Source organism: Grampus griseus (assembly GCF_964374135.1).
Source record: "Grampus griseus genome assembly, chromosome: 20".
In the NCBI taxonomy this organism is placed as follows: domain Eukaryota; kingdom Metazoa; phylum Chordata; class Mammalia; order Artiodactyla; family Delphinidae; genus Grampus; species Grampus griseus.
In genome coordinates, this window is record NC_139014.1 from 1,764,019 (window position 1) to 1,790,676 (window position 26,658).

General features: G+C 43.8%; 1 protein-coding gene across 2 annotated transcripts in view; it reads left to right on the forward strand.

The window, feature by feature from the left end:
* Nucleotides 1-1,318: 1,318 nt before the first annotated feature.
* The window catches only part of GNA13 (G protein subunit alpha 13), a gene marked incomplete at its 5' end in the record, with an annotated part of 41,127 nt that continues 15,787 nt past the window's right edge, over nucleotides 1,319-26,658 (forward strand). The window contains 2 exons of one of the 2 annotated variants that reach the window (XM_082678065.1): nucleotides 1,319-1,601; nucleotides 3,970-4,196. In XM_082678065.1, coding sequence (XP_082534191.1) covers nucleotides 1,319-1,601; nucleotides 3,970-4,196 — 510 coding nt within the window. Of the gene's footprint in view, nucleotides 1,602-3,255; nucleotides 3,302-3,969; nucleotides 4,197-26,658 lie in introns of those variants that run through there. The other variant, XM_082678066.1, reaches the window with a different exon arrangement.

Below are 26,658 nucleotides of genomic sequence, written 5' to 3' on the forward strand. Positions count from 1 at the left end.
ATTTAAACGTGTTCATGAGCCTCTCAGACTGCTGACCTCCTTCTCACCTCAGTGCCTGACACAGAAGTTTCTGAGCCCCAGAAGCCCCAATCAAGGAGCATTAGGGCTGCACTGCCATAAACAGAGACCGACCCAAATGCCTTTTTCCACTTTAAACTAGAATACTAAGAGAGAAGAAGTCGGCTTCCGGGGTCCTTGCGATGCAGTCTCTCTGCCAAGCCAGCTGTCACTTGTCGCTTGTCTCCTGGCAGCCCTTCAGGTGTCCTGGCCTGAATCCGCTACTAAGATAGAAAAAAAGTCCCTCGGCTGGTCATATCCTCTGCAATCTGGCAGGAAACCTAAAATTTGCCGGCTCTTGTCCTCGGTCTGTTTGCTTATCTGCTTCCTTCTAGGGAAGAGCCTGCATCACAGTGTCCGGTGAAGGGGGATTTTCACCATGACCTCACCCTCCGGCAGCTACTGTCCAGATTTCAGCGCGGCAGCTCGGGTGGAAACCCACATCAACGAAACATCAACAATCGCTCCTGGCACATCTCAGAGGAACGGCAAGGTCTGAGAATGACAAAGGGAGCTGCGGGTGGGGCTGGAGGAGGATGGATGACGTCTGGTCACAGTTCTGGGACATCAAGGAACCCACTTTAAGAAAATGCACCAAAAACTTTCCAAGCTCGCGCTCGCTGTTTGTATAACTTCGAACCAAAGACTTCGAAATTACGTGACAGCCGGCGGCGGGGAGTAACCAGGAGTAAGAACGGCGGGAACGGCTGGGGAGCCCAAAGGGCAGCGCCCGCGACCTGGTCTCCGGCCGCCCGGGCCATCGGAAGTAGCCCTTCTGCACCTAAGTGGGTGCAGCCAATTCAAGGGCAACCGAAAGTCCGGCTCCCCAGGTGCCTGCCCCGGGCGGAGGCGCCCGGCCCCGATGGAGGTCACGTGACCACAAGACTCCGCCCAGCCGACACCTCCCCGCGCGCGCCCGGCGGCGGTCGCGGGCTCGCGAGAGAACGTGAGTCTCCGGCCCGGGGCGCGAGTCGGGGGAGCGGCCGCGGCGTGCGCGCGCGCCCCCGGGAGGCTGCGGGCGCGCGCACGCCCCGGGGCCACCGCCCCTCCCGGGCCCGCCCTCCTTCCCTCCCTCCCCGGCCAGCCTGGCCCGCCCTGCCCGGCCCGCCCTGCGAGTCAGTCCGCTGGCTCCCTCCCTCCCCCAGCGCGCTCGGGCCGCCGCAGCGCTCCGCGCCCTCGAGCCGCCGAGCCGGAGCCGCCCGCCGCCCGCGGAGGAGGCGGAGGAGCCGGAGGGGCCCGCCGAGGCGGCGGCGGCGGCAAGATGGCGGACTTCCTGCCGTCGCGGTCCGTGCTGTCCGTGTGCTTCCCGGGCTGCGTGCTGACGAGCGGCGAGGCCGAGCAGCAGCGCAAGTCCAAGGAGATCGACAAATGCCTGTCGCGGGAGAAGACCTACGTGAAGCGGCTCGTGAAGATCCTGCTGCTGGGCGCGGGCGAGAGCGGCAAGTCCACCTTCCTCAAGCAGATGCGCATCATCCACGGGCAGGACTTCGACCAGCGCGCGCGCGAGGAGTTCCGCCCCACCATCTACAGCAACGTGATCAAAGGTGCCGGGGGTCCCGGGCCCGGGGGCCGGGGGCCGGTGGGTCGCTGGGCCCGGACTCGGGCCGCGGCGCGGGGCCGGGCACCGCCCTCGTTCGCTCTGTCCCTGGCGGAGGACCGGGCCCGGCGGGCGGGAAGGGGGCGCGGCCCGGGGGAGAGGATGCCCGGGGGCGACCCGTTCTCCCCCTTGCCGCCCGGCCAGGGGGCGCGGCGGGTCCCCCACCCCCAACCCCGCCGCTGGCCTCGCCCCCTGCGAGAGGGAAGTGAGGCGAGCCGGGTGCTCCGGAGCGTGGGGTGACCTCTCCTGTCCTCCCTCCGGACGAGCCAAACCCAGACCGTCCATCCTCACCCCACGCCGGGGCGCTGCCCGCCCAGCCTCGCCGCCCCGGTTGGTGGGTGACCCGAGTCACATGGGGTCGGGGCTGCTCCCAACTCCTGAGCCGGGGAGTTCTGGAACCGCCGCAGTCAGGAAACTTGTGCCCGAGACCCTGCTCAAGAGCGAAGTGTGACAGCTCTTTGGGGCAAGGATATGAAACTTGAGGGTGTCCTATTTACTGTGCTGCTATCAGGAAAGAGTGCACCATACAGTCAGCCTAAAAAAGTTAGCGGTGGTTTTTCGCCCCAGTGTCACGGTCGGGCAGGATGTTTGCCTGTAATCACCATGCAGCACGTTCCACTCTTCTTTTGCTTAATAATTGGGGGCGGGAGGGAGGGGGTACCACACTTGTTTCTACTACTTAAATGAAATCGTGTGTTGATACAAAGAATCTTCGGCCTAAATGTGATGCGGAGCCTGTACAGGTTGAGTCAATGAATTAGTGTTGGCTTAGACCATAGGCTCTGCTGCTGTTTGTCGGTATTTTTAAAATTGAGAGTAAGCTTTGTTCTCAGGTGAAAAACACACAAGAATTTTAGTTCTGGGCTTTCAAAGAATTACACAAGAGGGGATTTTATTTTTGTCATTGGAGCGATAATTAGCACTCATTTTTCTCACTAGCACCTATTTTGTACTTTATATAAAAGGCATTTTGGCAGAGTTGAATACAGAGCCTGGTACTTCAGGTGCATGAGGGTTCTGTGTTGCATCTGGGTAGCAGTTATATAGGAGCTGGTTATAGATTTCAGGCCTATCCAAGCATCGTTTTTTTTAAGGGTTTTTTTTTTTTTCAGGAAGTACCTAAGTCACTCTTTGGTGACACTTTTTTTCTCCCGGGATTGAGTAGAGGAAAACTGCTTGGGGGTGGGGGGGGGTAAGGATGGGGGAAGGGCACTAGGCCAGGAGCTCACAGACCACAGCCAGCCCTAGTACCTCTGACGTTAAGCTGTAAAAAGTGGTTGTATTTATCCTCTCTTCAAGTTTAGAACCAAACTAATTAAGGTGTCTTTCAAGGCCGAAGACTGCCTAGCCAGTCCTTAACCGAAGGTACCTTTGTATCCCCATGCAGCTGAACGGTGCAGCTGAACGGAAGGGATTCTGTCAATGAATAGAGCCAGCATGTTAACTGATAGTCAGCCAGGTAAACACCTGGTTCTTCATGTGCACGGGCTCCTACGCGTGACCTACTTCGAGCTTTGATGATGAGATGCAGTCACTAGCCATCTGCATTTTTTGAGTTGGCGTGATCAGAAAATTGACAGCAAAACGGTTTTTCAGTTAACCAAACAGATGACCTAATAGTCCTGTGATTGTTAAGAGGGACTAAAGGTAACAGTCTAGTGTTAGAAATAATGGGTTTGATTTAATCTCTGTGAGTTGAAATCTCAGCTTCTACGTCTTTTTTGCAGTTGGTCTTCCTCCTTCTAGGGAGGTCTGACTCCATTCTCTGCGTTACACTGATTTGAAGCTTGAGACGGGAGAAGTTTCTGAGCTTTGAATGTGATCCTGGAAGACTCAGGGTTAAGCAGGGTGCTCAGGGACCAAGCAGATCACAGGGTGATAAGTTTGGTTCTTGACGTCTCATAAATAAACGTCTCTTTGAGAGACTCATAAAATCTTGCTTGCAGATCTTTCTTCAGAGCCTGGACATCAGGCTATGCAGCATAATTTCTTTTTCCTTTGCTAGTTTTTGTTCTCTTGTGACTGCGTTCTACCCAGGAGTTAGTTTATAAATTAGAACATGTTAAAATCCTTTAGGAGGAGCACTTGTGTTAATTGTATTTGCTTTGCAAGGCTCTAATTTTATGATTGTGAACAACTGTTAGTTTTTTTTTTTACACTCTGAGAAGTTGCTCCTGTTTGTCTTGATGTTGGTCTCCAGTTTTGGAGGCAGCAGGCCTGGAGTACTTAAGAAGTTTAAGGAAATAATACTAGAACCAAATCTCTGAGAATATCTAATGACTCCCATCACACTTTTTTTTTTTTTTTAAACAAAGGTATGAGGGTGCTGGTAGATGCTCGAGAGAAGCTTCACATTCCTTGGGGGGATACCTCAAACCACCTCAATGGAGACAAGCTGATGGCGTTTGATACACGGACCCCCTTGACGGCCCAGGGAATCGTGGAAACTCGAGTTTTTTTACAGTATCTTCCTGCTATAAGAGCATTATGGGCAGACAGTGGTATACAGAATGCCTATGACCGGCGTCGAGAATTTCAATTGGTAAGAGATTTGTTTTTTTTTTTTTTAATGTTGTGATTTTATTTTAACGGCATTTATTAACATCTGATTCTAACACACCTTTTTCACTGACTTCCACAATATAATGTATCTATCCAGAATTTTAGCCTCAGAAACTTGGATTGCTCTATAGATGAGCTTTTTAAACTGAGCAAGATAAAAGTAAGGTAAACCCCATAGGTTTGGTGAAGTTGTTATAATTAGTTGGTCATTTTTCCTTTTTGAAAGTAAGATCATCATGATTTTCTCAGGCACTTTCAAATTATTAGTTTTTTTTCTCCTTTTAGAAGTAATCTCTCAATTCCAGCAACAATATTGATCTTTCTAGAAACTGACCTTTTACTCTTGGATTAAGAGTTCAGTAACCTGATTGTTCAGATGTGCTCTTTATCCTTAGTCTTCAGAGGTATTTATTTCATGATTCAGATTAATTTAATCTGTAAAGAGGTTAAAGTCCTTAATACTGTTTAACAGTCATCCTTTTTGTATATTTGCATGCTGTGTTTTTTTAAGACTTCTAAGCACGTTTTACAAAATGTTCCTTCTTAAAAAACAAAAATAATCTGTTATTTTTTATACCTCTGTTTCACATGGGAAGCACCTAGAATTTATTTTATATTTATCATATCTACTTTATCTTAAACGAGACTCCCGTAAAACTTTGTAGCTATTATACAACATTGAAGAGAGAGTGGAAAAGGATCTGATCTAGGTTAAAGATACAAAAATAATGATTGAAATAGATTTTTTTAATCAAGTGTTTTGTAATTTAATTGTGAATGCTTTGATTGTATTCGGGGTTTTATTTGCCAAAGACCGGAAAGGTCCCAGGAATGATAGCCATCTAGACTGTATGCAATTTGGAGGGAGTTCAGATCTGAAGTGTTTTACTGTAATGTGATCAAAATAAAGTGACAGTTAAAAGTAAAACTGCTTAGAAAGTTGTTTGATGATGTCACTGGCATTAAAGCAACTCACATTTCTGGGTGTGGCTGCAAGATGATGTGCAGCCAGCAGTCCTTGCTGTTACAGTTTGTACTCAGCAGCAGTCTTGGCAATTAAGAGTTCTAGAAGAGCGTTCACGTTTGCTCTTGATAAAACTGAGACCTGAATCTTTACTTTCTCTGAATTATGGCCCTGGTGTGTAACATACAGCCTAGCACTTGATTATGTATTGTCTGGTATAGTTCTCTTCTTTAGTGTGTGTATCTTGTCTGTTAATTTATCCATTAATGAGAGACAAGGGCAATCTCACATAATTGTTAAAATTGAGTAGCTGGCAGCATTATATGTTGAATATTATGAATTAACTTGACAAGTGACCTCCATCTAATTCTCAGACTTGGGGTTAATTTTTGTCTTCCACACACCCCTTCTCATCTCCCTTTACCCTCCCCCCTGTTTTCTTTGGGTTCTTTTTGCGGTACGCGGGCCTCTCACTGCTGTGGCCTCTCCCGTTGCGGAGCACAGGCTCCGGATGTGCAGGCTCAGCGGCCATGGCTCACGGGCCCAGCTGCTCCGCGGCATGTGGGATCCTCCCGGACCGGGGCACGAACCCGTGTCCCCTGCATCGGCAGGTGGACTCTCAACCACTGCGCCACCAGGGAAGCCCCTCCGTCCTGTTTTTAAGTGCTGCTTATTCTCTTCTAAATTCATTTTCTCAACAAACCACACTTTTCACTATGAATTTTCTCAGGATGTTATTCGTCCTTCCAGGTCAGGGAAAAAGCATCCATCTGTAATAGCACACACTACATATTGATTCAGTGAATAAACAAACGGCTGTACTGTAACGTTCTCTGTGGGAAAGTTCCATAAGTCCATTTAATTGAAGTTGGACCTCGGTGACACTTATTGAATTTGAACGTTCACATCTTACAGTCTCATGGCCATCGTTGTGGAGAAGGCATTCCTGAGGATTTATTCGCCATTAAGAATGAATGGGTAAAACCACTCAGGCTGAGGACCTGCAGGTTCTTGACTTGAGCCAGCTGATGCTTTCAGAGCAGAGAAGGCCTCACAGACAAGGAGAGACGAGTTCCAGAAATACTTCTTTTCTGATGAAAGGTAGAGACACAGGGAAAGAGGAGCAGGGAGAGATCTAGTGTTAACTCCTGGAGGACAGGGATTTTTTTTCCCGTGTGTCTCCTCGGCATTGTTAATGGTATACCTGGCACAGGTAGTAGGTGCTCAGTGAGTGCGCTGGATCAGTGGCTCTCAGACTTCAGGATGCTCCGTGGTGCTTGGCGTGCTGTTGACCCTGGGGAGGCACTTTGCCTACTTCAACTTTTCCTCGGGGTCCTCTTTGGTTCCTTCTCCCGCCCACACACACAAAGCCCCGAGTCCTGTCTTTTCTGCCTCCAAAAGTCTCTTGCATCAGTCCCTCCTTTCCACCTTTCCATGTCCTGGTACCTCCTGCTTGGACTCCCAGGTGATCTTGTCCAGACACGGCCAGGTCTGCTCAGAAAGCTCTGCTTGTTCTCCACAGCTTCTGGAACAGAGTGCAACCTCTCCGTGTGAGTCCGGACTCTCACTGGCTTGCCTAGGATTCCACTGTCATTAGACCACATCACATACCCTATGACCTCTCAAATCCCACGTGCCCTGGGCTTCTGCATCCGTGGCCGTCTTCACAGAGTCCCTCTGCCTGGGTTCTTCAGGCCCGTAGCTGGTTACTAGGTCTCCCCCTTCACTTAGAACAACGCCAACCAGATTTTAACGTGACTGCATGTGGTCCATGGGCCCCTTGAAGCAGATTCAGCCGGAATCATTGCTTAACCAGAACAGAACAGTTTCCTCAACTCCCTTCCTTGCCTGGGGAGCCTGGGAGGAGCCCCGTGGTCTGTATCTGTGGCAGGCCGTAGGCCGTGGGGTGGGTTTGCTCCGGGGCCACCGTTCCGCCGGGCCCAACCTCTCCTGCGGGGAGCCTTCCCTGGGCCTCGCGCTGGACGGGGATGCCTTTCCTTAGCCTGCCTGCCTGCCTGCCTGCGTGCCGACCCCCATCTGGTGCCTCACCTGGTGTTCCAGCTCTTTGATTTGTGTTTTCATCTCCCTCTAAAGCAGAATCTCCTTTGGTCTGCCTTTTTTTGGTCTTTTTCTCTCATTAACATAGGGCCTGACACATTTTATTTCCTCATTTTTTTTAGACGATCTGAATTATAATATTCTTCTAGAAAAAAAGAAACAGTCCTCATTTTTTTCCTGGGAAACATGAGTGTTTCTGTATGCTAGTTTGTTAATTTTCCAGGAGATGGGAAGTTCTTGTATTACAGAATCAGTTTTTCCTTTTTGTTATGTTTAACAGTATAGTGTATTCTTGAATCTTGGATGGAAAAAGTAGTCACGGGGGAAATGAGAGGAGTTAGCAGATAAAATAAGAAAAAGTAGCCTTTTTGGTTTCAACTAACCCTTGATTATTAAATTTATTAATGCAAATTTAAATGCAAAAAAATGGGGGCAGTTTTTAAGCCTCCCTACAGCTTTTTTGCTTAAGATGAATGACCGCCCTTTAATCAGTTTTTGGGACGAGGGTAGGGTAGTGATATCACAGCTTTGGTTTTTAGTTTTTAGCAGGCCGTTCGTTTGTTAGTAATAACTTTGGGTGCAAACATGAATGTTTTCTTTCCCTAGTTCCCAAAGGCAAACATTTCCTTTTCTGGTTAGTCTCATTGTGGGTAAGCTAAATAGCTTACTGTGGAAAAAGAAAAGTCTAAAGATTCAAGTTGTTGTTACAGCTTATGGTGCCTTTCTCGTTCGTATAAGCTAGCACACTGAGGACAGTATATCCTAAGAAGTGGTCTCTTCTAGGTCTCAATTAAATGTCTGTAATGCTCTGCCTTGGCTGTACATTCACCATAGCCTGGCACTGTACTGAGGAGATACCCTCTCTTTAGAAAAACTCGCGTGACTGTAACTAGGGAATTTGCTAACTTAGAGGACTAAAGAGATGGCTGGGAAGCGATGCAACTGGGGACATGTAGCAGGAGTCACTGCCAGTTAGATTGTTCTGGACTGTGTAACACAGTTACTTATCCAGGAATGTAAGCAGAACGCATAGACCTGGTTACACAGGACAAGAAGGTGTGTGACTCTGGGAGGAGCACTGCTGCGTCTGTACATACTGTGACGGTGTCAGCGTTAATACAGCTTCCTGTGATGACCGGGCTTTTCTTTGCAATTCCTGCCACTGAAACCATTTTCTTTGTTATCGTGGTACCTTGGGTTAGACTTAATTTTTCATACTCAAGTAGTACAGTTTGTGCTTGAGGATAGTTACACTTCTCCAAGCTGAGGAGCTAGTTTTTTCATTAAGACAGCTCTTCCCTCAGTCTGTGTAACAAAGTACCTATTTAGCCTCACGCAGCGGCCTGCAAAAAGGAGCTGAGTGCTCAGTAGAATAGGAACTTCCCTTTGGGCTGAGGGATTCGTTTCTTTGTTTGCACTGCAGTATGGATTTGAAATACTATAGAGTTAGAGGCATTTGTTTGTTCTTTAACGCTAGATAGGATTTGCTTTAAAGGGTGAATTACTACTTTCAGTTGTAAACTATTTTCAGTTTTCTGTTGGAGAAGGGTTTTGTCCATTTTCTTTACGAATAAAATCAAAGAAGGACTTTGACTTCAAGTTGCTAAAAACCTCCTGATTCTAGGCTTAGGATGAAATAGTTCAGCCTATATAACAAGTATTATATGTTACATTAGGAATTGTAGAGATTTTTAAATTTAGGTCTATAGAATTTGGTTTTGGTAAACTTGATCCAATGTCACAATGGTCATGTGTTATCCAGGCCTTGGAAACCCAGAGCTGTACTGCTGTTTACGTTGAAAACAAAGAGGTTGTTTTGGCACGTGCTTATAGTTTTCATATAACTTGGTGAGATTTTGTGTGTGTGTGCACGTGTGTAACACATACACATGCACACCTAAGTAGATCTCTTGATTTGTTATATCCAGTTGATGTGTTCATGTTTACATGATTTTATTTTTGGTAGAAACTTGACTAGCTGTGGGATATCCGAACCCTGGGTGCTGAAGAGGGATTGTAAAATACTGTGCTGCCTTTTTTTTTTTTAAATTAATTAATTAATTTATTTATGGCTGCATCAGGTCTTCTTCGTTGCTGCGCACGGGCTTTCTCTAGTTGCGGTGAGCAGGGGCTGCTCTTCGTTGCCGTGCACAGGCTTCCGACTACGGTGGCTTCTCTTGTTGCGGAGCACAGGCTCTAGGCACGTGGGCTTCAGTAGGTGTGGCTCGTGGACTGTAGAGCACAGGCTCAGTAGTTGTGGCGCACAGGCTTAGTTGCTCTGTGGCATGTGGGATCTTCCCAGACCAGGGCTCGAACCTGTGTCCCCTGCATTGGCAGGGGGACTCCTAACCACTGCGCCACCAGGGAAGTCCTTGTGCTGCTTTTTATATTACCTTTTATTGCTCTTCTTTACTAGAGTGTGGACCTAACTCAGGAGAAAGACTTGTGAGCTTGCTTTTAAGAAAAGCATAACGGCCCAAGGACTTCGTGCGTTGCACAGTCCCTGTTCATCTGTCACAGATAAGCAGCAGCCCATCCAATCTGCCGTATCTTGTCATATTAACCCCAAACAGGTGCCAGCTTCTTTCTCCAGAAAATTACTTCAAGTGCTGATAATTAATTACATCACTTTTTAACACCTTATGTTTTACAAAAATTGCTTTGTACTTTTCAGAGTACATTAATTATTTCTACCACATACACTATCATTTAATCCTTAAGTAAAAGAAAACAAAGGGAATGTGGGCTGTTGTCCTCATTTCACAGATTAAAAAATTCAGAGACAGAGAGGTTCCTTCGGCTCACAGAGGTAGTCAACGATGACAGGATAGACCCTGGAGCCTCAGCCTGCTGACTGCCTGTGCACAGAGCCCCATTTTGCAAGCCCTCCAGGGCTCTTTCCTCTTCTGAGCAACACCCTGCACTGATAGTTAACACTCCCCTAGTTAAGTTCTAGCATGTTATTTTAAATATATGTAAGGTTTTCTTACAGATACATAGCGCTGCACCGGTACGCACACAGTTGTTTTTAGTATTCCGAACTTTCCATAGTTTCCTTGTGCCATTCCTTTTTTACTTTATGAACTTAGATTATGGTTACAGTGGAAATGGTAATAAACGTAAATGTAATGGTAAATTTACTAAGTTAGAGAGGTACAGTTTATCCTAACCACCATGCATTAGGGTGAAGGCTGTTTGAATGTTCACCTCCTTGAAAGCTAACTACTAGTGACCCTCAACTGATGTTTCATCAGTCAACATGGTTTTTAACGTACCCTGAAACAGAGAAGTTTAATGGCAACCAGTTATCTGAAAAGCAGCCATATATTTTTTGTAAGAAAGTGACGTTCTGAAATGGGCACGTATCTGGTATACAGTTGCGCAGATTTGCTCTTGGTTTGGAGGAGATAATCAGAGCAGTCTTAGTTATTTTTATGAATTCCTTTGCAGTGTTTCTCATGTAGTTGTCACATATTTCATTCTGCTTATGAGCATTCCAGATTGTAGTTTGTTGCAAGTTTTTGTTCCAGTTAGAAAGTACCTATTTCTGGAAATTAGCAGTGATTTTTATTTCCTTTTTTGAAAATTTTTTTTTTTTCTAGCTGTATGATACAATTCACTTCAGTCTTTGTTGTGAACGTTTTTTTTTTTTACGAGATGCCTTTTTTTAAGAGACTTTGTTACATCCACATTAGCAGAGCATTATTAGAATGAGCTGATATGGATCAAGGAAATAGTTTTGTTTTGAAAACTGGACTTTAGTGGCCTTGGCTACATTTACCAGTCTCTTTCAGCGATGGTAGTTGTTTGTCTTAATCTTTCAAATTTAATCTCTCTTCTTTTGGCAAAACGAATAAAAAAGAGTTTTAAATCACTGCAGTGGGTGGACTTTTTCATACACAGCTAGTCTACAACAGAAGCAGAATGCTTTAGTAGAATTACCCTTCTCTGATTTATTTTGGTTTTTGGTCTAAGTCATAAGACTTGTATACTTGGTTTTGCTACATGGAACTTTACTTTGTATCTTCCAAACAAATTAGAAAATAACCATGTTCATATCTATTCATTTATTTTCCATATTGTAAAACATTATTACAAATGGTTTTAACGTGGGGACCTTAAAATGTGATGTGGTTTTCTGCTGTGCTGTGCAGTAAAGTGGAGCTAGGTGGCCAGACGGAACTCGTGTGGGTTCTGCCTCTCACTGTGTGAGACTGAGCGAGTCCCCCAGGCTCTCTTTCTCTTTCTGTGCCTGTGAAATGGGGATGATTCAACTACCTTTGTTAGTCGTCGTAGGGATTACATGAGGTAATCCATGTAAAGCCTTTGACACAGTGCCTGACACACATTAATCATTTTAATATCGTTAGCCATTAACAGCCCTAGTATATGCCATATCCACAAGCCATAAGTAGTTTCCTACGAGATAAGAGTGCTGTAAACTTTGATTTGATTAACTCTGTGAACTTGATTTCCCGTATAAAAATCCTGAATTGTAAACAGTGCAGAATATGACTTACAGTCTCATTAGACCATTTGGCATCTCTAATGAAGGCAGCACCAGGGAGAGGTTTGAGGTTTTCATTGTTACGTCAGTTCTTGTTTCCTTTCCAACGTCACCGTGCTTTGTTTCCAGATCGAAAATTCATGATGTGGCTCTTCATTTCTTCATAGTACCTTTTCAACATTTTGTGAAAATGGGGATGATATGTTCTCAACTTTTAACATTAGAAACATTAACCCCAAGTATCCCACCCAGCGCGACGTCCGTTTGAAAGTCTTCTCTCTACTTATTTTATTTTGACTGTTTTTCTCGTACATAAATTACCATACTGACCCAAATTAGCTAATTTTACCTTACCTTTCACTGTATTGATTGTATAGTTTCCATTTCCTTGACAAATATACAAACTTTTAAAAAATGTTGCTTAATCTGTCTTCCTGACAGCTATAGCAATGTCAGTTCGGAAAGCCCTTTGCTTATGTATTTATTTTAAACAAAAAACATTTTATAAATGACAGGCCTATATCTTTATGGTTAGTCCTTGTGTATATTTGTAAATGATTTTTAAAACACAATTCTAAGGAATCAAATGTAATAATGATAATTAAAATGCTTTGAAAATAAGGCAGTGTATAGATGTATGGTAAAACTCACCAGTACTGATCTTTCCCATTTGCACCGTGAGATTTCTAGCCAGAAGTATTTAATTTGGAGAACGTGCTCCTGAGACGCTTCAGATGTGTGGTCTGAATTAGCCAAAGTTGTCTTCCTGCCAGCGGCGTCGTGAGGTCACCGCAGCATGGGCGCAGGTGCTCCGTGACTCTCGCCAAATGTGCCGCTTTCTGTCTTTCCCTCTCCCTGCTCGGTTGTTTCTGGCGCCCTTCCCCCTGCACACATGTATCCTCTTTCCCTTTTTGCCGTTTCCTGTGCCTGTGGCCTGGCAGAGGTGTTGTGAGGACTCACGTTGAGGAGGGTATTTGGGCTTCTTTTCCAACCTAAAAAATTCCTTATATTCATAAAATACTGAATCATTTTTTTTTTAAGATTTCATTTTACTTTTTGTGAGATTTTAGAACTACTGACCACTTTGTTAAAAAAAAAAAAACACCAACTTTCATTAGCCTAAAAGAATAATGGAGCAAAATAAACAAATTTCAATTTTGCTCCCCTAAAGAAAATGAAATTTTAATTTTTTTTTTTTTTTTTTTTTTGCGGTACGTGGCCTCTCACTGCTGTGGCCTCTCCCGTCGCGGAGCACAGGCTCCAGACGCGCAGGCTCAGCAGCCATGGCTCACAGGCCCAGCCGCTGCGCAGCCTGTGGGATCTTCCCAGACCGGGGCACGAACCCGTGTCCCCTGCATTGGCAGGCGGACTCTCAACCACTGCGCCACCAGGGAAGCCCCGAAATTTTAATTTTGCCATTTAAAAACAATGTTAGCCAGCAAACAAAACTCTTGTATTGTCACCCCCGTCCCCCAAAATAACCCAGTGTGTTTGGGTTCTTCCAACCAGTGCAACTACATTTAGCCTGTTAATAGGACATCTCTTTTCTCCCTTCTAGAGAGGTTAAACAAGAAGTGCTGGGATAATGAGTACTGTCATGGGGGTGAGAGACTTTCGCTTTCCTTTTCAATATCCTGGTTACCATTTTTTGATCCCTGGGTAATCTTTTAAAAATTATTTTCCTGTTAGATAGAATGAACTTCCTCAATAGAAATTGTATAGAGAGTCTGTCCTCTTACATCATGTGACTTGCATTTAGGCTTCACGCTGTGTAGTGTGGTGGTTTCCATTTATTGATATTAAGTAAAAGAAACACTCACAGAAGCTGCTGGCAGTGAGCAGTGGCTCTAGCTTCTCCAGGTCGCTAGCGAGTTGCTCACAAGGGGTTTCCTGGCCAGCTTGGCTCTGCGAGGCCTCACAGATGAGAGGATGCACACACCTGTGCTTCAGACAGGTAAGCTTGTCTGCTGTTCAAATGTCCGATGGTCTCTTAGATTCATTTTTAGTGATTTTTTTTAAACCTAAGTAATTAAATGCTTCATGTTCACAAAGCTGCAAATACCATATATCCTAGTTGAAATAGTTTTAAAAGAGTGATGTGATTTAGCCTACCGAGTGAAATATTGCAGTACAAGTGATTTCCCATTTTTAACTGATACTGACTTGCCACGTTTGCAGTAAAACTGCCTTTGTTAGCTACAGCTTCAAAACTGATGGGGACATTGAATCATCGTATAGATTATATACACTTCAGCTCTAGGCTAGGGTAAGGAGAATTATACTTAACTTTTTTCTTGACTTTTTAAACTGTTATGTTACGAGCAAATGCTACAATCAATTTTAAGATGGCGTTACAATCTAGTAAGAAACCAAGGTTCCCATCTCTTGTATTTTGCACATTTGGCCTTAATGTAAGATAGCTTTCTTTTGAAAAAGGTGCTTTATTTAAAAAAAAATCATTCCGTAGAACTTTATTCTTTTGATAGGAATACATATCCATTTGATATTTTTATATGTAACTGTATTTTATACTATGTGCAGATATTAAGGTTTAGGGCATTACTTCAGAAGTATCCGTTTTTCATCATGATAATCTGAATTCTTTTCTTCTCAAATGTGAAAACTGAAGAGCAAGTGTAAAAGAACAAGAAGGCCTTGGGTAGCACATTTCAGGAGACGTATTCCTCTTTAACAAGAGTTAAGCCTTAGTGAAATCATGGTACCTGGCAGCTTTCAGCAGCTGTTCAGGGACATGTTACCTGCCACCTGTTAATGAGTCAGGTGCTTTTCTGCAGGCTGGGTACTTGCTGGCAAACCACATGAGAGTAATCTTTGTTCCCGTTGATCTTGGATGCAAACAAGTAAATAATCCCACCTGTGATAAATGCTCTGGAGGAGAAGAAGAGGAAGCAACGAGAGGGCAGTCAGAGGAGGTGACACTGAAGTTGAGACCCCAGGGGTGGGAAAGGGTCGGCCAGGCCAGGAGAGGGGAGAGTTGGACAGGCAGAAGGAGCACCACGTGTGCAGGGCCTGCAGCGGGCCAGGGCTCGCCTGAGTGCGGGAATCCGAGGGAAGGGAGGAGAGCCTTTGGGCTGTCCTGGGGGCCGAGCAGCCCCAGAGCTGGGAGGCTTCTGCAGAAGGAGCCCTCCTTGTCAGGTGGTCGCCTTGGAGATGCATCAGGGACACTTGGTAGGGGAGTCACGGGGCTGCCGATGGATTGACTGAGGGGAGGGGGAAAAGCATGAGTAAAGAGGGGCTTGGATTTCTGGTTTGACAACCAGGTGGGCAGTGATGCTTTTTGCTGAAATGAAAAGACCCTGTGAGAAGGAAATTTGAGGGGGAAGAGTACGGCTTTAGTTTGGGTTTATTGGGTTTTGAGCTCTCTGAGACATACAGGAGGAATCAGGTAGACAGTTGGGTATATATGTCTGGAATCTAGAACAGCTTCGTGCTAGAGGGAGAAATTTCAGAGCTGTTTGTGTTCAGATGATATTTAAAGTCTTTAGAACGCGTACAGTTACTCAGGGAAAGGGCGTAAAATCAGTTAGGGCTCAGGAGTGAGTCTTAAGGAACCTTCAGACTGTTTGAGACTGTTCAGAGGAGGAGATGCTAGCGGAGATGGCCAGAAAGGTAGAAGACGTTCAGGAACGTGTAATGCCATGGGGGCCGGGAGAGGGTTTTAAAGAGGAATAAATGGTCAGGAGCGCCACGTGCCCCTGAGAGGTCTCGTGAGGTGAAGACGGACGTGTCCATTGATGCCGGACAGCAGGAAGGTTACTGCTGGCTGGCAGGTGATGCGAGGAAGTGGAGAAGTTCTCTTGAAGTCCAGCTGACTCTTCTCATTGCCCTTTTGCAGCGCGTTCAGCCCACCTGACGTACTAGGTTGGGTTTTTTCAAGCCTTTTTAAAGTCTTAAGAGTATATTGTATTTATATTAACCAATTTCTTTGACTCTCACTCTCAGAAGAAGAGTTAATATCAGTTAATGATAGTGTTAATCTGTTGGGCCAGGCAAACACAAATAATGTTTACTTGAGACCATTGCTTATGCAGTGAGGGCGGTAACTTAGCAGCGATGCTCCTTCCCTCCTTCAGCAGGCGTGTGCTGAGTATCTGCCCACACCATGTTCTGGGATGAGCAGGCCCTGGGACTCAGGAGCTGCCTGGCTGGCCTGCCTTCACGGAGGCTCTCGATCCAGTGAGGAGCGCATAAGTCACCCAGCGGTGGCTGCCAATGATACAATAAACGGTGTAGAGTGCTGCATTGGTAACCTCTCTTCCGAGAGTTTGCAGAATCAGCAAGTGTTCACTGACTGAGAAGAGGCCTAGGAGGGCAGGTAGGCCAGTTCGCTTCGCTTTGTACATAAAACCCAGGTCCATCAGGGTTAAGGTCGTAGCTAGTTTGGGTGTGACAGTCATAATTACTGCTGTGCTTCCCCGTGTCCCTTAATAACACATTAGCCCCGTAGTGACTTAGAAACAGGAATTGATACTCCAGCACACGTTATGAGCTGTTACCCACATTCATCAACATGTAAAACATTCCAGGCTGCATGTGTCTTTGCTGTCTGACCTGATTGATCGGAGGCGAGGGGTGGCGTGCGGAGCTTCTCTGCCGCGGAGAGTTCGGGGTGATGGCTTGAATGTGAAATCCATCGAAGTCTGGGTTTTCCTGTCACCTGCTGTGATCTTAGGCATAGAATTACTTTGTTAATTAACGTGGATTATTGCGTAATGTTTGAGTTGTGGGGATTTCAAGATGCATTGCAGCACATCAGCCCAGAGCAGAGCTTTCCATCTGGTGTCCGTTCACAAGGACTTCTGGGTGTTAAAAAGTGCTTGTATGAGCCCCTCTATTTAGACAGCAGGGGAATTGAAACTATATTTGGGAAGTTATGTCTTATGTTGGAAAACTGCACATTCTTTTTTTTTTTTTTAACAACTGAGGTCATTTCTTTTAGAATTCGAGACATTTCTTTATATGCTGTTGGGATTGTGTATGATTGACCCTTTTCAAAAAAGTATTTTAACTTTGAGGAATTTTTAAGGGTTCAAAACTCTAAGCTTTTTAGTGTTATCATTATGTGAAAACTGAAAAACAGGGAAGCTGTTTTTGCTTTTTGATTTGAAATGGGCTCCAGAATCTAAATTAGCTTTTTTTTTTTTAATTTAGATTTTAAAACATGTGTATATGCCCATTGTAGAAGATCATCTAGTTGGCCACCATCCCTCCACCCCGAGACATCTGTGTTGACAGTTGGGTGTATTTTCTTCCAGTATTTGAATACACTATTGGCTGTTGAGTTAAACTTTTCTGTAGTTTCTGTACAGTTTTCTATCCTGTTCATTTAATGTTGTGCCATTCGGATTTCTTGGAGGAGGTGATTTTTCTCAGAGGACTGGTAAGGCATTCTTCTAGAAATGGATGTGCGTTTTTGACTTATATGGAAAATTCTTTCATATATACGTATTTATGAATAGTAGGGTGGTAAATAGTAACCTGGAATAAATAATTCGGTAAATCATGCCACGTTGCTGCCGTAGTGAGCAGCACCGTACACCGTGTCAGAGCTAGCCCGCCTCTGCGGTGTTCAGCTCCTTCCTCACACTTAAAAGGTGTGTCTGATTTTTCAGGGAATAAGATTTTATAAAGAAATGCTGGCTGCCACTCTGAAACCTGTATTTTAAAGAAGCGGCTGTAATTCTCATATAGGGTTTTGAAAATAATTGATACGTTAAGATAACAAAGTTGAACAGCATATAAGTGTAAGACATAAGCACCTATAAATGCTTATTAGACATATGGCCAAACTCTTTTTTCTGTCTCTTCAGGATGAAGCATTTTAATAAAATAAAGGCCTTCTTTTTTGTGACATCTGTAGTAGAATTATTAAACTGCATTTACCTTTTGTGTTATATGTCAACTGGAATTTGGTGGGACGACAGGAGTACTCTTAGAAAACTAAGATCATTAGCTTTAAATCATTTTGTTGATAAGTCTAATTAGAAAACTTGATATAAAAAAGAATTTATTAATTTGTGAGCAGTGGCAAGAAAACGGCAATTTACAAAATAAAGTGTTAACTTCTTTCCAAAAATTTCTTATTACTAATATCGTGCACTAGTTTGTTTTTATAGCTTATATGCAAGAAAAATCTGAAACTAACTGTTTAGAGGTATTCTTTCTGAAATTCTGTTTAGGCTATTATAAACTATCTTAGTTTGGAGAGCTATTTAATTTGAAAAATATTTTCAAATGTTTGGATGGTTTTAACGTAACTGACTAATTTTGGCTCTTTTGGGAGTTTTGAGTGACGTACATAGAAAATGCCAGCAAGAAATTTGGAAGTGCATTCAGTTGGAGCCTACTTAATTTTGACCTGTCTACAGAGCAAAAGAAAATAGCTTGTATTTCTTTGAATATAAGTAAATACTGTCTTTCTCCTTGTGAACCAAAGAACAGGCATGAGTGGTAGTACTTTATGCTTCAGTGATAAAAATGACAGTATCCCCTTATTAAACATGTGCTGTGTGTCACTTCAATACCTTACAATGTTTTTGTCCAGAGAAAAATGAATAGAGAAAGTCATTAAAAAAAAAAAAAAAGTAGGTCATCTCAAAGATAAGAAATAGTAAAATGGGTCCTTTGTGAAGACCAGGCAAAGCAAGAATGTTGGAAGGGCAGGCGGATGAACGCAGAAGTGAGGCTGTTCGTGGCGAGGGCCTGAGCACCAGGAGAGTCTCATGCCTACCCTGTGTGTGGGCTCGCCAGCCGCTCCATTGTAGTTTATTTTGAAATAAAAACTAAGGAGGAAAAAAGACCCAGAACCCATCCAGTAAGAAGTATTACCTTCTGTCTTTATTACTAGCCACGTCCTTATTGAAAGGAGGAGTCTGGATTCATTAGCCAGCTTTGACCTCACATATTTCCATTTTGTACCTTACTTATTGGGCATTTAAATTTTGCTGTAAACCTTATATATAAGTAAATGTTAGATGGAAAGGCTTATATTACAGAGTCTATTCATAGAATATTTAAAGCCTCCTTATTTAGGTGTGGCTTCACCAGGATATTTGCAGGGCTGAAACTACAAGTGTATACAAAATATGAATTATTGATTTAAAAAAAAACAACAACCGTACTTCTAGGTCACTTTTAAAGGCAAGTTAATTAGTTTCCTATTGAATAGATGTTCTCCAAATATATGCATAGTGAAGCCTGCCTAATGAATATTCAGAGAACATTTCTACCTGGCTTAGTTTTGGGATTGTAAGACTGATGACAATTAAAGGCATGTTATAGGTATACAGAAACCTTGCTACGGCAATCAGGGCAGCACCATACGGCAGTTGAGTTCACAGTTGTAACCAGTTTAAAGAGTAAACAGATTTGTAATTTTATGTCTTGATTCCTTTTCCTCTTTGAATATTCCAGACTTGCAAATGGAAGGACTTAAAGTGCATGGCAAGGGTGTGAACCACTTTAAACCGTTGCATTTAGCTATTTTAGAACACAGACCTCTGTTCTGTAGTTTACTAGTACTTCAGGAAGTGTTTGTTGTTTGTAGTACTTGGCTAGTGGTTGCTTCTCTATATAAAGAGAAACTGGATATTAACTTCGAGTTATGCCATCATTTTCAGAATCACATGTATACTTAGATTTCAAAAGAAAATTTCTCACTGCTTAATTGTCTTGGTAATATAGATTTTCTTTGAATTTTAATATTTCTTGTACTCTCAAGAAATATGTTTACTCTTAAAAAACCATTTTAGGTAATGCTAATCTCATAACTAAAAGGGCCTCCACACATAAAAATGGGATGCTTTTTTTCCTTTTTTTGGCTGCGTTGGGTCTTCGTTGCTGCGCGCGGGCTTTCTCTAGTTGTGGCGAGTGGGGTCTACTCTTCGTTGTGCTGCGCAGGTTTCTCATTGCGGTGGCTTCTCTTGTTGCAGAGCACGGGCTCTAGGTGTGTAGGCTTCTGTAGTTGTGACTAGCGGGCTCTAGAGCGCAGGCTCAGTAGTTGTGGCGCACGGGCTTAGTTGCTCCACGGCACATGGGATCTTCCCGGACCAGGGTTCGAACCCGTGTCCCCTGCATTGGCAGGTGGATTCTGAACCACTGTGACACCAGGGAAGCCCGGGATGCTTTTTAATTCACTTCTTTCTTTCTAATTGACTTACTTCTTCACAGTGGATTTTCTGCCATTTATAGACATACCCAATAAGCCTGCAATTAAATTCCAGACATTTGACAAGATTAAGCAACAGTAGTTCATTTTAGTAGCAAACTGAAATCCACTGCATTACTTACCTCTTTTTTCATTCCACAGTGTAATTTTCACCTGTTTACCAGGTAAAAAGATAGTGCTCCTTATGTGCTCCTTATTAAACACTGCATTGCTTTATTTACCTGTCATGCAAAGTTTCAGTGTCTGTTGCAGAAGCAAAATAATTTTATAAGTTTAATTGAGGTTTTAAGTTCATTAGGGTCCTATTGCTAAAATATAAGTAGCAGTTCTAATACTTGTTCTCATTTATGCTTTTTTTAGCTGCTTAACAGTGTTACAGCTAGAGTACCAGGTGCATTAATTTTTAACCACAAAAATCTCTGGGAGTTAAGTTTTGAAGGCTGTTGGACATTTGAAAATGGGCTCTAGGAATATGGAGAGGAAGGCTGCTAGAACTGTAGTAACACAGGAAATAAAGTGTGTCTGAATCACCAAATCAGTTTTTAAAAAAGAGAAAGAGGGCTTCCCTGGTGGCGCAGTGGTTGAGAGTCTGCCTGCCGATGCAGGGGACGTGGGTTCGTGCCCCGGTCCGGGAGGATCCCACGTGCCGCGGAGTGGCTGGGCCTGTGAGCCATGGCCGCTGAGCCTGCGCATCCGGAGCCTCTGCTCCGCAACGGGAGAGGCCACGACGGTGAGAGGCCCGTGTACCACAAAAAAAAAAAAGAGAGAGAGAGAAAGAAAGCTATTTCTAGACTTAATTCGGCTGTTTATGTCACAATTCAAATATGTCAAATGGAGGCCTGATGCTTTTCATGTGAGACCTAGTTGAACTCAAGTAAATATTGCTTGAAACCTACTTTTGTAATAAGATGAAGAAGCTAAATAAGTTTCTGATCTGGATTCTTAATATTCTTGGCATTTTTACAAAGCTTTTAATAAAAACCCTAGGTGATTTGATATAATCAGTATCAAAAGGTAAAATTAATATAAAATCCAGTTTTGAATAAAATCTGCTGTCTGTGCAGATCTGAGCTGATGCTGGAGCCGGCCCCTCAGAACCATGTCTCGTGGGCCTTCGGAAAAGTTTGGTTTGGTGGAGTTGTGGTGGGCCTGGGGGTCTTTGTCTCTAAGGAGCACGTTAGGTGGTCCTGAGGCTCTGCCGAGATGAAGAAGCGCTTGGCTAGCACAGGAGTCAGAGGCTTTCTGTAAAGGGCCCGGTGGTGTGATACCTTAGACGTCACATGCCAGGAGACAAAATCAGTGTAACAGGAGAGAGTTCAGGTTTGCACAGATGTTTTTATTGACGCAATTCAGAACATAATAAAGTTGCCTACGGTTTTTTGTAGTATAGGTTTACTAATGAGAAGAATTGGATTCTTTTGGAAGGGGATGACATTTTGCTTAAGTAGGGTTCAGGGTTTTGGTGTTCCCTGTTATCACAGTCAGGTGCAAATGTTCATCCCTTAATGATTTTACACGTTCCGCCCTTGGAAGTGTCTTTGCACACAGATGGGTACTGCCAAGTGAGCATTTGGGGGAGTTTTTTTGTTTTGTTTTTAATTTTTATTTTTTTTATTTATGTATTTTTGGCTGTGTTGGGTCTTCGTTGCTGCGCGCAGGCTTTCTCTAGTTGCGGCGAGCGGGGGCTACTCTTCGTTGCGGTGTGTGGGCTTCTCATTGCAGTGGCTTCTCCTGTTGCGGAGCATAGGCTCTAGGCGTGCAGGCTTCAGTAGTTGTGGCACGTGGGCCCAGTAGTTGTGGCTCGAGGGCTCTAGAGCGCAGGCTCAGTAGTTGTGGCGCACGGGGCTTTGTTGCTCCGTGGCATATGGGATCTTCCCGGACCAGGGCTCAAACCCGTGCCCCCTACATTGGCAGGTGTATTCTTAGCCACTGTGCCACCAGGGAAACCCAAGCATCTGGTTTTAATTGAGCATAGACTTTGCTTGGAAGACATTTAGAGAATTCTGTTAGCTTGTTCCTGGTGTTTGCCTCTGGGCATGTCATTTACATTGCAGGTTTACCATTTCCAGTCGTTGCACAGTTAAATGGATTTTGAAGTATGGATTTTTTTTTACACTTGTATTACGGTCTGAAAGATGTTGCTGGAACTGTAGTTTGACTTTAGAAATGTATATCTGCTGCACATTTGCATGAGAATGGAGGCCTACTGTTTTAACTTGACAGCAAAGAAAGGGTATAAAGCAGTTGGACATTGCTTATGATTCCAGTAACACTAATTGTCAACATGATTTTACCACAGTATAAAGTTTGCAAGAAACTGTTTTGCCTTTTAGTTTTGGATTGAATTCATTATGAAATGTAATCAAGTCTTCCCTAAAGCTGATTTTGAAAAGCCATTCAGTGTTCTGCATTAGTGGTTGAAGGTGGTTCTTGTTCAGAAAAAATTCGATTTCATCCATTAGTTCAAAAAATCTCAGTAAAAACTTACCTCTGCCAAGACATGGAACTGGTGTAATAGGGCAAATCAGCATATTCAGCTTCTGTTTCTGACAGAAATTCACGGAACTGGTGATGGTCAAGTCCATGAGAGTGAATTAAATTCGTCGTTAACAATACTGGTTCAGTAACAATATAGATTTAATGTATTTCCTACAGAGTCCCTGCTGGTGAAGAGTACATGATGTAACCATCTTCACAGTCTTTGTAAATGCGTCCTTTTTCTTCTCCCCACATTTTTACCACCGTCAGTTGTAGTGCACGTCCCAATTCAGGTTGTGCTGACGCAGTGTTTGCTCAGCTTCCTTGACAGTAGCCTCATCTGTAGTTCTTCCACACAGCCTATTCACACAGGCTTATTCTTCAGTCACTTCACCCTTGGCATTGATCCCTTGAGTACACAACCGCTGAGCAGTCCGTGGCAGTCCTTGCTTGGCTAACAAATGCGAACTCCTTGGAAACTTGTCAGCTATCAGCTGCCGTCTCATTTTCGTTTTTTCCCTCTTGTGAAGAAATTCTGTGATGAGCTATTCCATTTAAAATTTTGTAATTTTTCTGACTATTGCTTTTCTGTAGGAGTTGGGATTATTTTGCAGAGTGTTTGTCTGGTAGTATTGATGTCCGTGTGTACTTTTAGCGCAGTCGTAGGGTCATTGCATAATAAACACGGGGCTTTGCCATCTCATTTGATATCAAAATGATCCACATTCCATTGTGCCTTGAAAGCGCGACACAGAAAGTCCTCTTCTTTTCTGCTTGTTTTGCTGGACGTGCACTAGTAATAATAAAAAAACAAAAAGTCATGGTATTGCACTACTGATGACACTTGAAACATTTTCACGTTACAACTGCGTCCGTGCAGTTCGTGGTGCAGAGTGAAGAGCACCACGCGTGGCCTGTCACGACTGCTGTCCTGGCGGCGGCCAGGAAGCAGCTGTAGACAGTAAGGACATAAACCGATGAGCACGGCTGTGCTCCGATGCGGTGTTATTTATGGACACTGAAATTTGAATTTCATATCATTTTCAGATATCATGAAGTAGTCTTTTAATTTTTTTTTTTTCCAAACTCCTTAAATGGGCCACACAAACACAGACAGTGGGCTGGGTCTGGCCTACAGGTCATGGTTGGAGGACCCTGGGCTAGAATATATGAAACACAAGAAGGGAGCGCCCCAGTGGCTCCCCCTCTGCCGCAGTGGCATCCGCTCCGCTCCTGTGCTACTCCCGCAGCTCTAGGGCCTGGGCCGTTTCTACAGCCCCTGTTACAGATTACCAAACTGCTTTCTAGAATATGTATGCCTTGCTTTTAAAATATCTGAAGTTGATCCTTATCTCTATAGACCTTAGAAATTTAAATAAGACTTTGAAGTTAAAATCTCCTCTAGATTGTACCTATATTGTTTAAGTAGAGTCGTCCCCTTCCTGTTGCTATGAAGCTGCCAGTAAATGAGTATATTCTTCTTAAAAAGCAGATAATTTCTTCTTGTGTATTCTTTGGCTATCTAGCTGAAATTCCACATCCTTTTTTTTTTAAATTAATTTATTTATTTTTGGCTGCTTTGGGTCTTTGTTGCTGCGCACGGGCTTTCTCTAGTTGCGGCGAGCGCGGGCTACCCTTCGTTGTGGTGCGCAGGCTTCTCATTGCGGTGGCTTCTCTTGTTGCGGAGCACAGGCTCTAGGCGCAAGGGCTTCAGTAGTTGTGGCACGCAGGCTCAGTAGTTGTGGCTCGCAGGCTTTAGAGCACAGGCTCAGTAGTTGTGGCGCACGGGCTTAGTTGCTCCGTGGCATGTGGGATCTTCTCGGTCCAGGGCTCGAACCCGTGTCCCCTGCACTGGCAGGCGGATTCTTAACCACTGCGCCACCAGGGCAGCCCCTCCACATCCTTTTAAAGTAGTACATTCTAAATCCTGTCCTGTATATATTTTAGCCGTGCACAAGAGGGTGCTGAATAAATCTGTCACTTGTTTGATAACTGGGCCAATAAACTGCCAGGTATCCCTATAATTACACATTTGTTTAATAGAAGTTATTTTCTAATTTATGTTCTCAGCTCTTCTGTTACCTTCAAACTCAGGGTCCCTGACCCGTTTTGTCTCTGCAAGCAAAGACAGTCTTTCTAACACATGACTCTTGTAAATGGGGACGACATTGAAGCCATTCCTAGTTTAGGCTCAGCTCTGCAAAGCTGACACAAATTAATATCATGTCATTTTATTTTGTCCTTGGAGTTAACTTCACCAGGGTTCCCTGGCTTTGTCAGTAGCAGAGCCTGTCTTGCGAGTAGAACCCAGACCCACTGGCTGCTCTGCCCTTGTTTAGGCAGAACCCAAACATCCACAGGTTAAGGAAGTACGGAAACTTCAGGAGTGCCGCGCCACGGCGGACGCTTCAGCCTTGCTTCGGTAACTAGAAAGTTATCTCAGCATTTCAAACAGAGAAAAAGAACTAAGGGATGACCTAAAACATCTGAAACTTAAAAAGTCGTAAGTGCGAAATGGCTTTTCTTTGGAATTTTATTAAAAATTCCCTTCCGTAACATAAATCATACTGTGGAGAGTTACAATAGCTCTCAAGTCATAACCAACAAAGAGTGAGTCTTAAACCCGTGGTCTTTCTTGCCTGATACATGAAATTGTTTACTTCTGTGTTAGCCAGGAGACTAAGCAACACAACCTGAATAATGAGTCACAACAAAAGTGACTTTAAGGGTAACAGGCACGTAGATAAAGGAAAGAAGAACTTAAATTTAAATCAATTGTACAAACTGAAATTGTTGCCTAGGGCTGACAGAGCTCTGGTGATTATGCATTGAACCACGCGACTTCCTCGTTTTACTGACGGTTAAATTGAGGCCCAGACAAGTCTAGAGACTTGCAGATGGCTCAGTGTTAGGGAAAGGACTAGATTTAGTGGTAATATTAGACAACCAGAAGACTTCCGATCACCTCTGAACCGGTTAGGGAAAAGGATTTGAGGGGAATCACCCCCTGGTTAGTCACACTTCGTTCACCGGACACTTGGGGAGGAGGGAGCCAGGCCGCCAGGTGCCAGGCACTGAGCGAGGTATCCGATTTGCATGAGGGCCTAACGCTCAGACAAAAGGCCAGGGCAGAAGCTCTCGGTTACTGAGAACAGAGATGCCGTTATTCACTTTCTATGTCCTTCATGGTTCAGTTGCAAATAACACACATTTTATATTTTTTAGTTTGGTGGGGTTTTTTTGTTTTTTTAGGTTGTGAAAGATTTCTCTCTCTCTCTCTCTCTCTCTCTTTTTTTTTTTTTTCCCAGTAAAAGGTCTTTAAAGCTACTGTAAGAAATTTCCCTTAGGGCTTCCCTGGTGGCGCAGTGGTTGAGAGTCCGCCTGCCGATGCAGGGGACACGGGTTTGTGCCCCGGTCCGGGAAGATCCCACATGCCGCAGAGCAGCTGGGCCCGTGAGCCATGGCCGCTGAGCCTGCGCGTCCGGAGCCTGTGCTCCGCAACGGGAGAGGCCACGACAGTGAGAGGCCCGCGTACAGCAAAAAAAAAAAAAAAAGAAATTTCCCTTAAATTACCTAATTCAGAAAAGTATTCATCCTTTTATAGCATGTGTGTGTTCGCATATGCACGTGTGCGTTTGCATGCGTGTGTTTAAAACTGTTTTATTTCAGAATAGGTTCATTTGGCTAAACTTCATCTCTTAACAGTAAGAGTTACCACCACGTGCATTAAAAGATGATTAAGATTATTCTTATGTCTCCCACTTTCAGTTTTCTCACTAATGCAAGGATTAGTAGTATCACCTATGATGTAAATAGCTTTTTTTTGAGGAGTTATTTTAAACCAAAATGTGTTTTTCTTAGGAATAATATTTTAAAGCATTTATAATCCTTGAGTCCTGGCCGGGTGATGGGGGAGAAGGCAAAGGGGACTTTATTTAGGACTTAAAATATTAGGGATAATCCACGCATTTAAATGTGTGAAATGTATTAAAATGTTTTTGTTTAGATTTTATACAGTCTCAAGTGCACAAAGGACTTTGTAAATTACACTGATGAAACTTTCTTCAGTAGAAGCTGAAGCTTAATAACAGGAGCACGTGCATATTTGTGTTATATTATTTGATTTTGGTGAGATGATGAATTCCTAATAAACAAAGGTATGTAATAATTTGAACCCCAAAGATCTAAGATTCCCTCTTAGGGAATGCAGTTAAATCAGGAAGCTTCAGTGAAAAGAACTTTCTAAA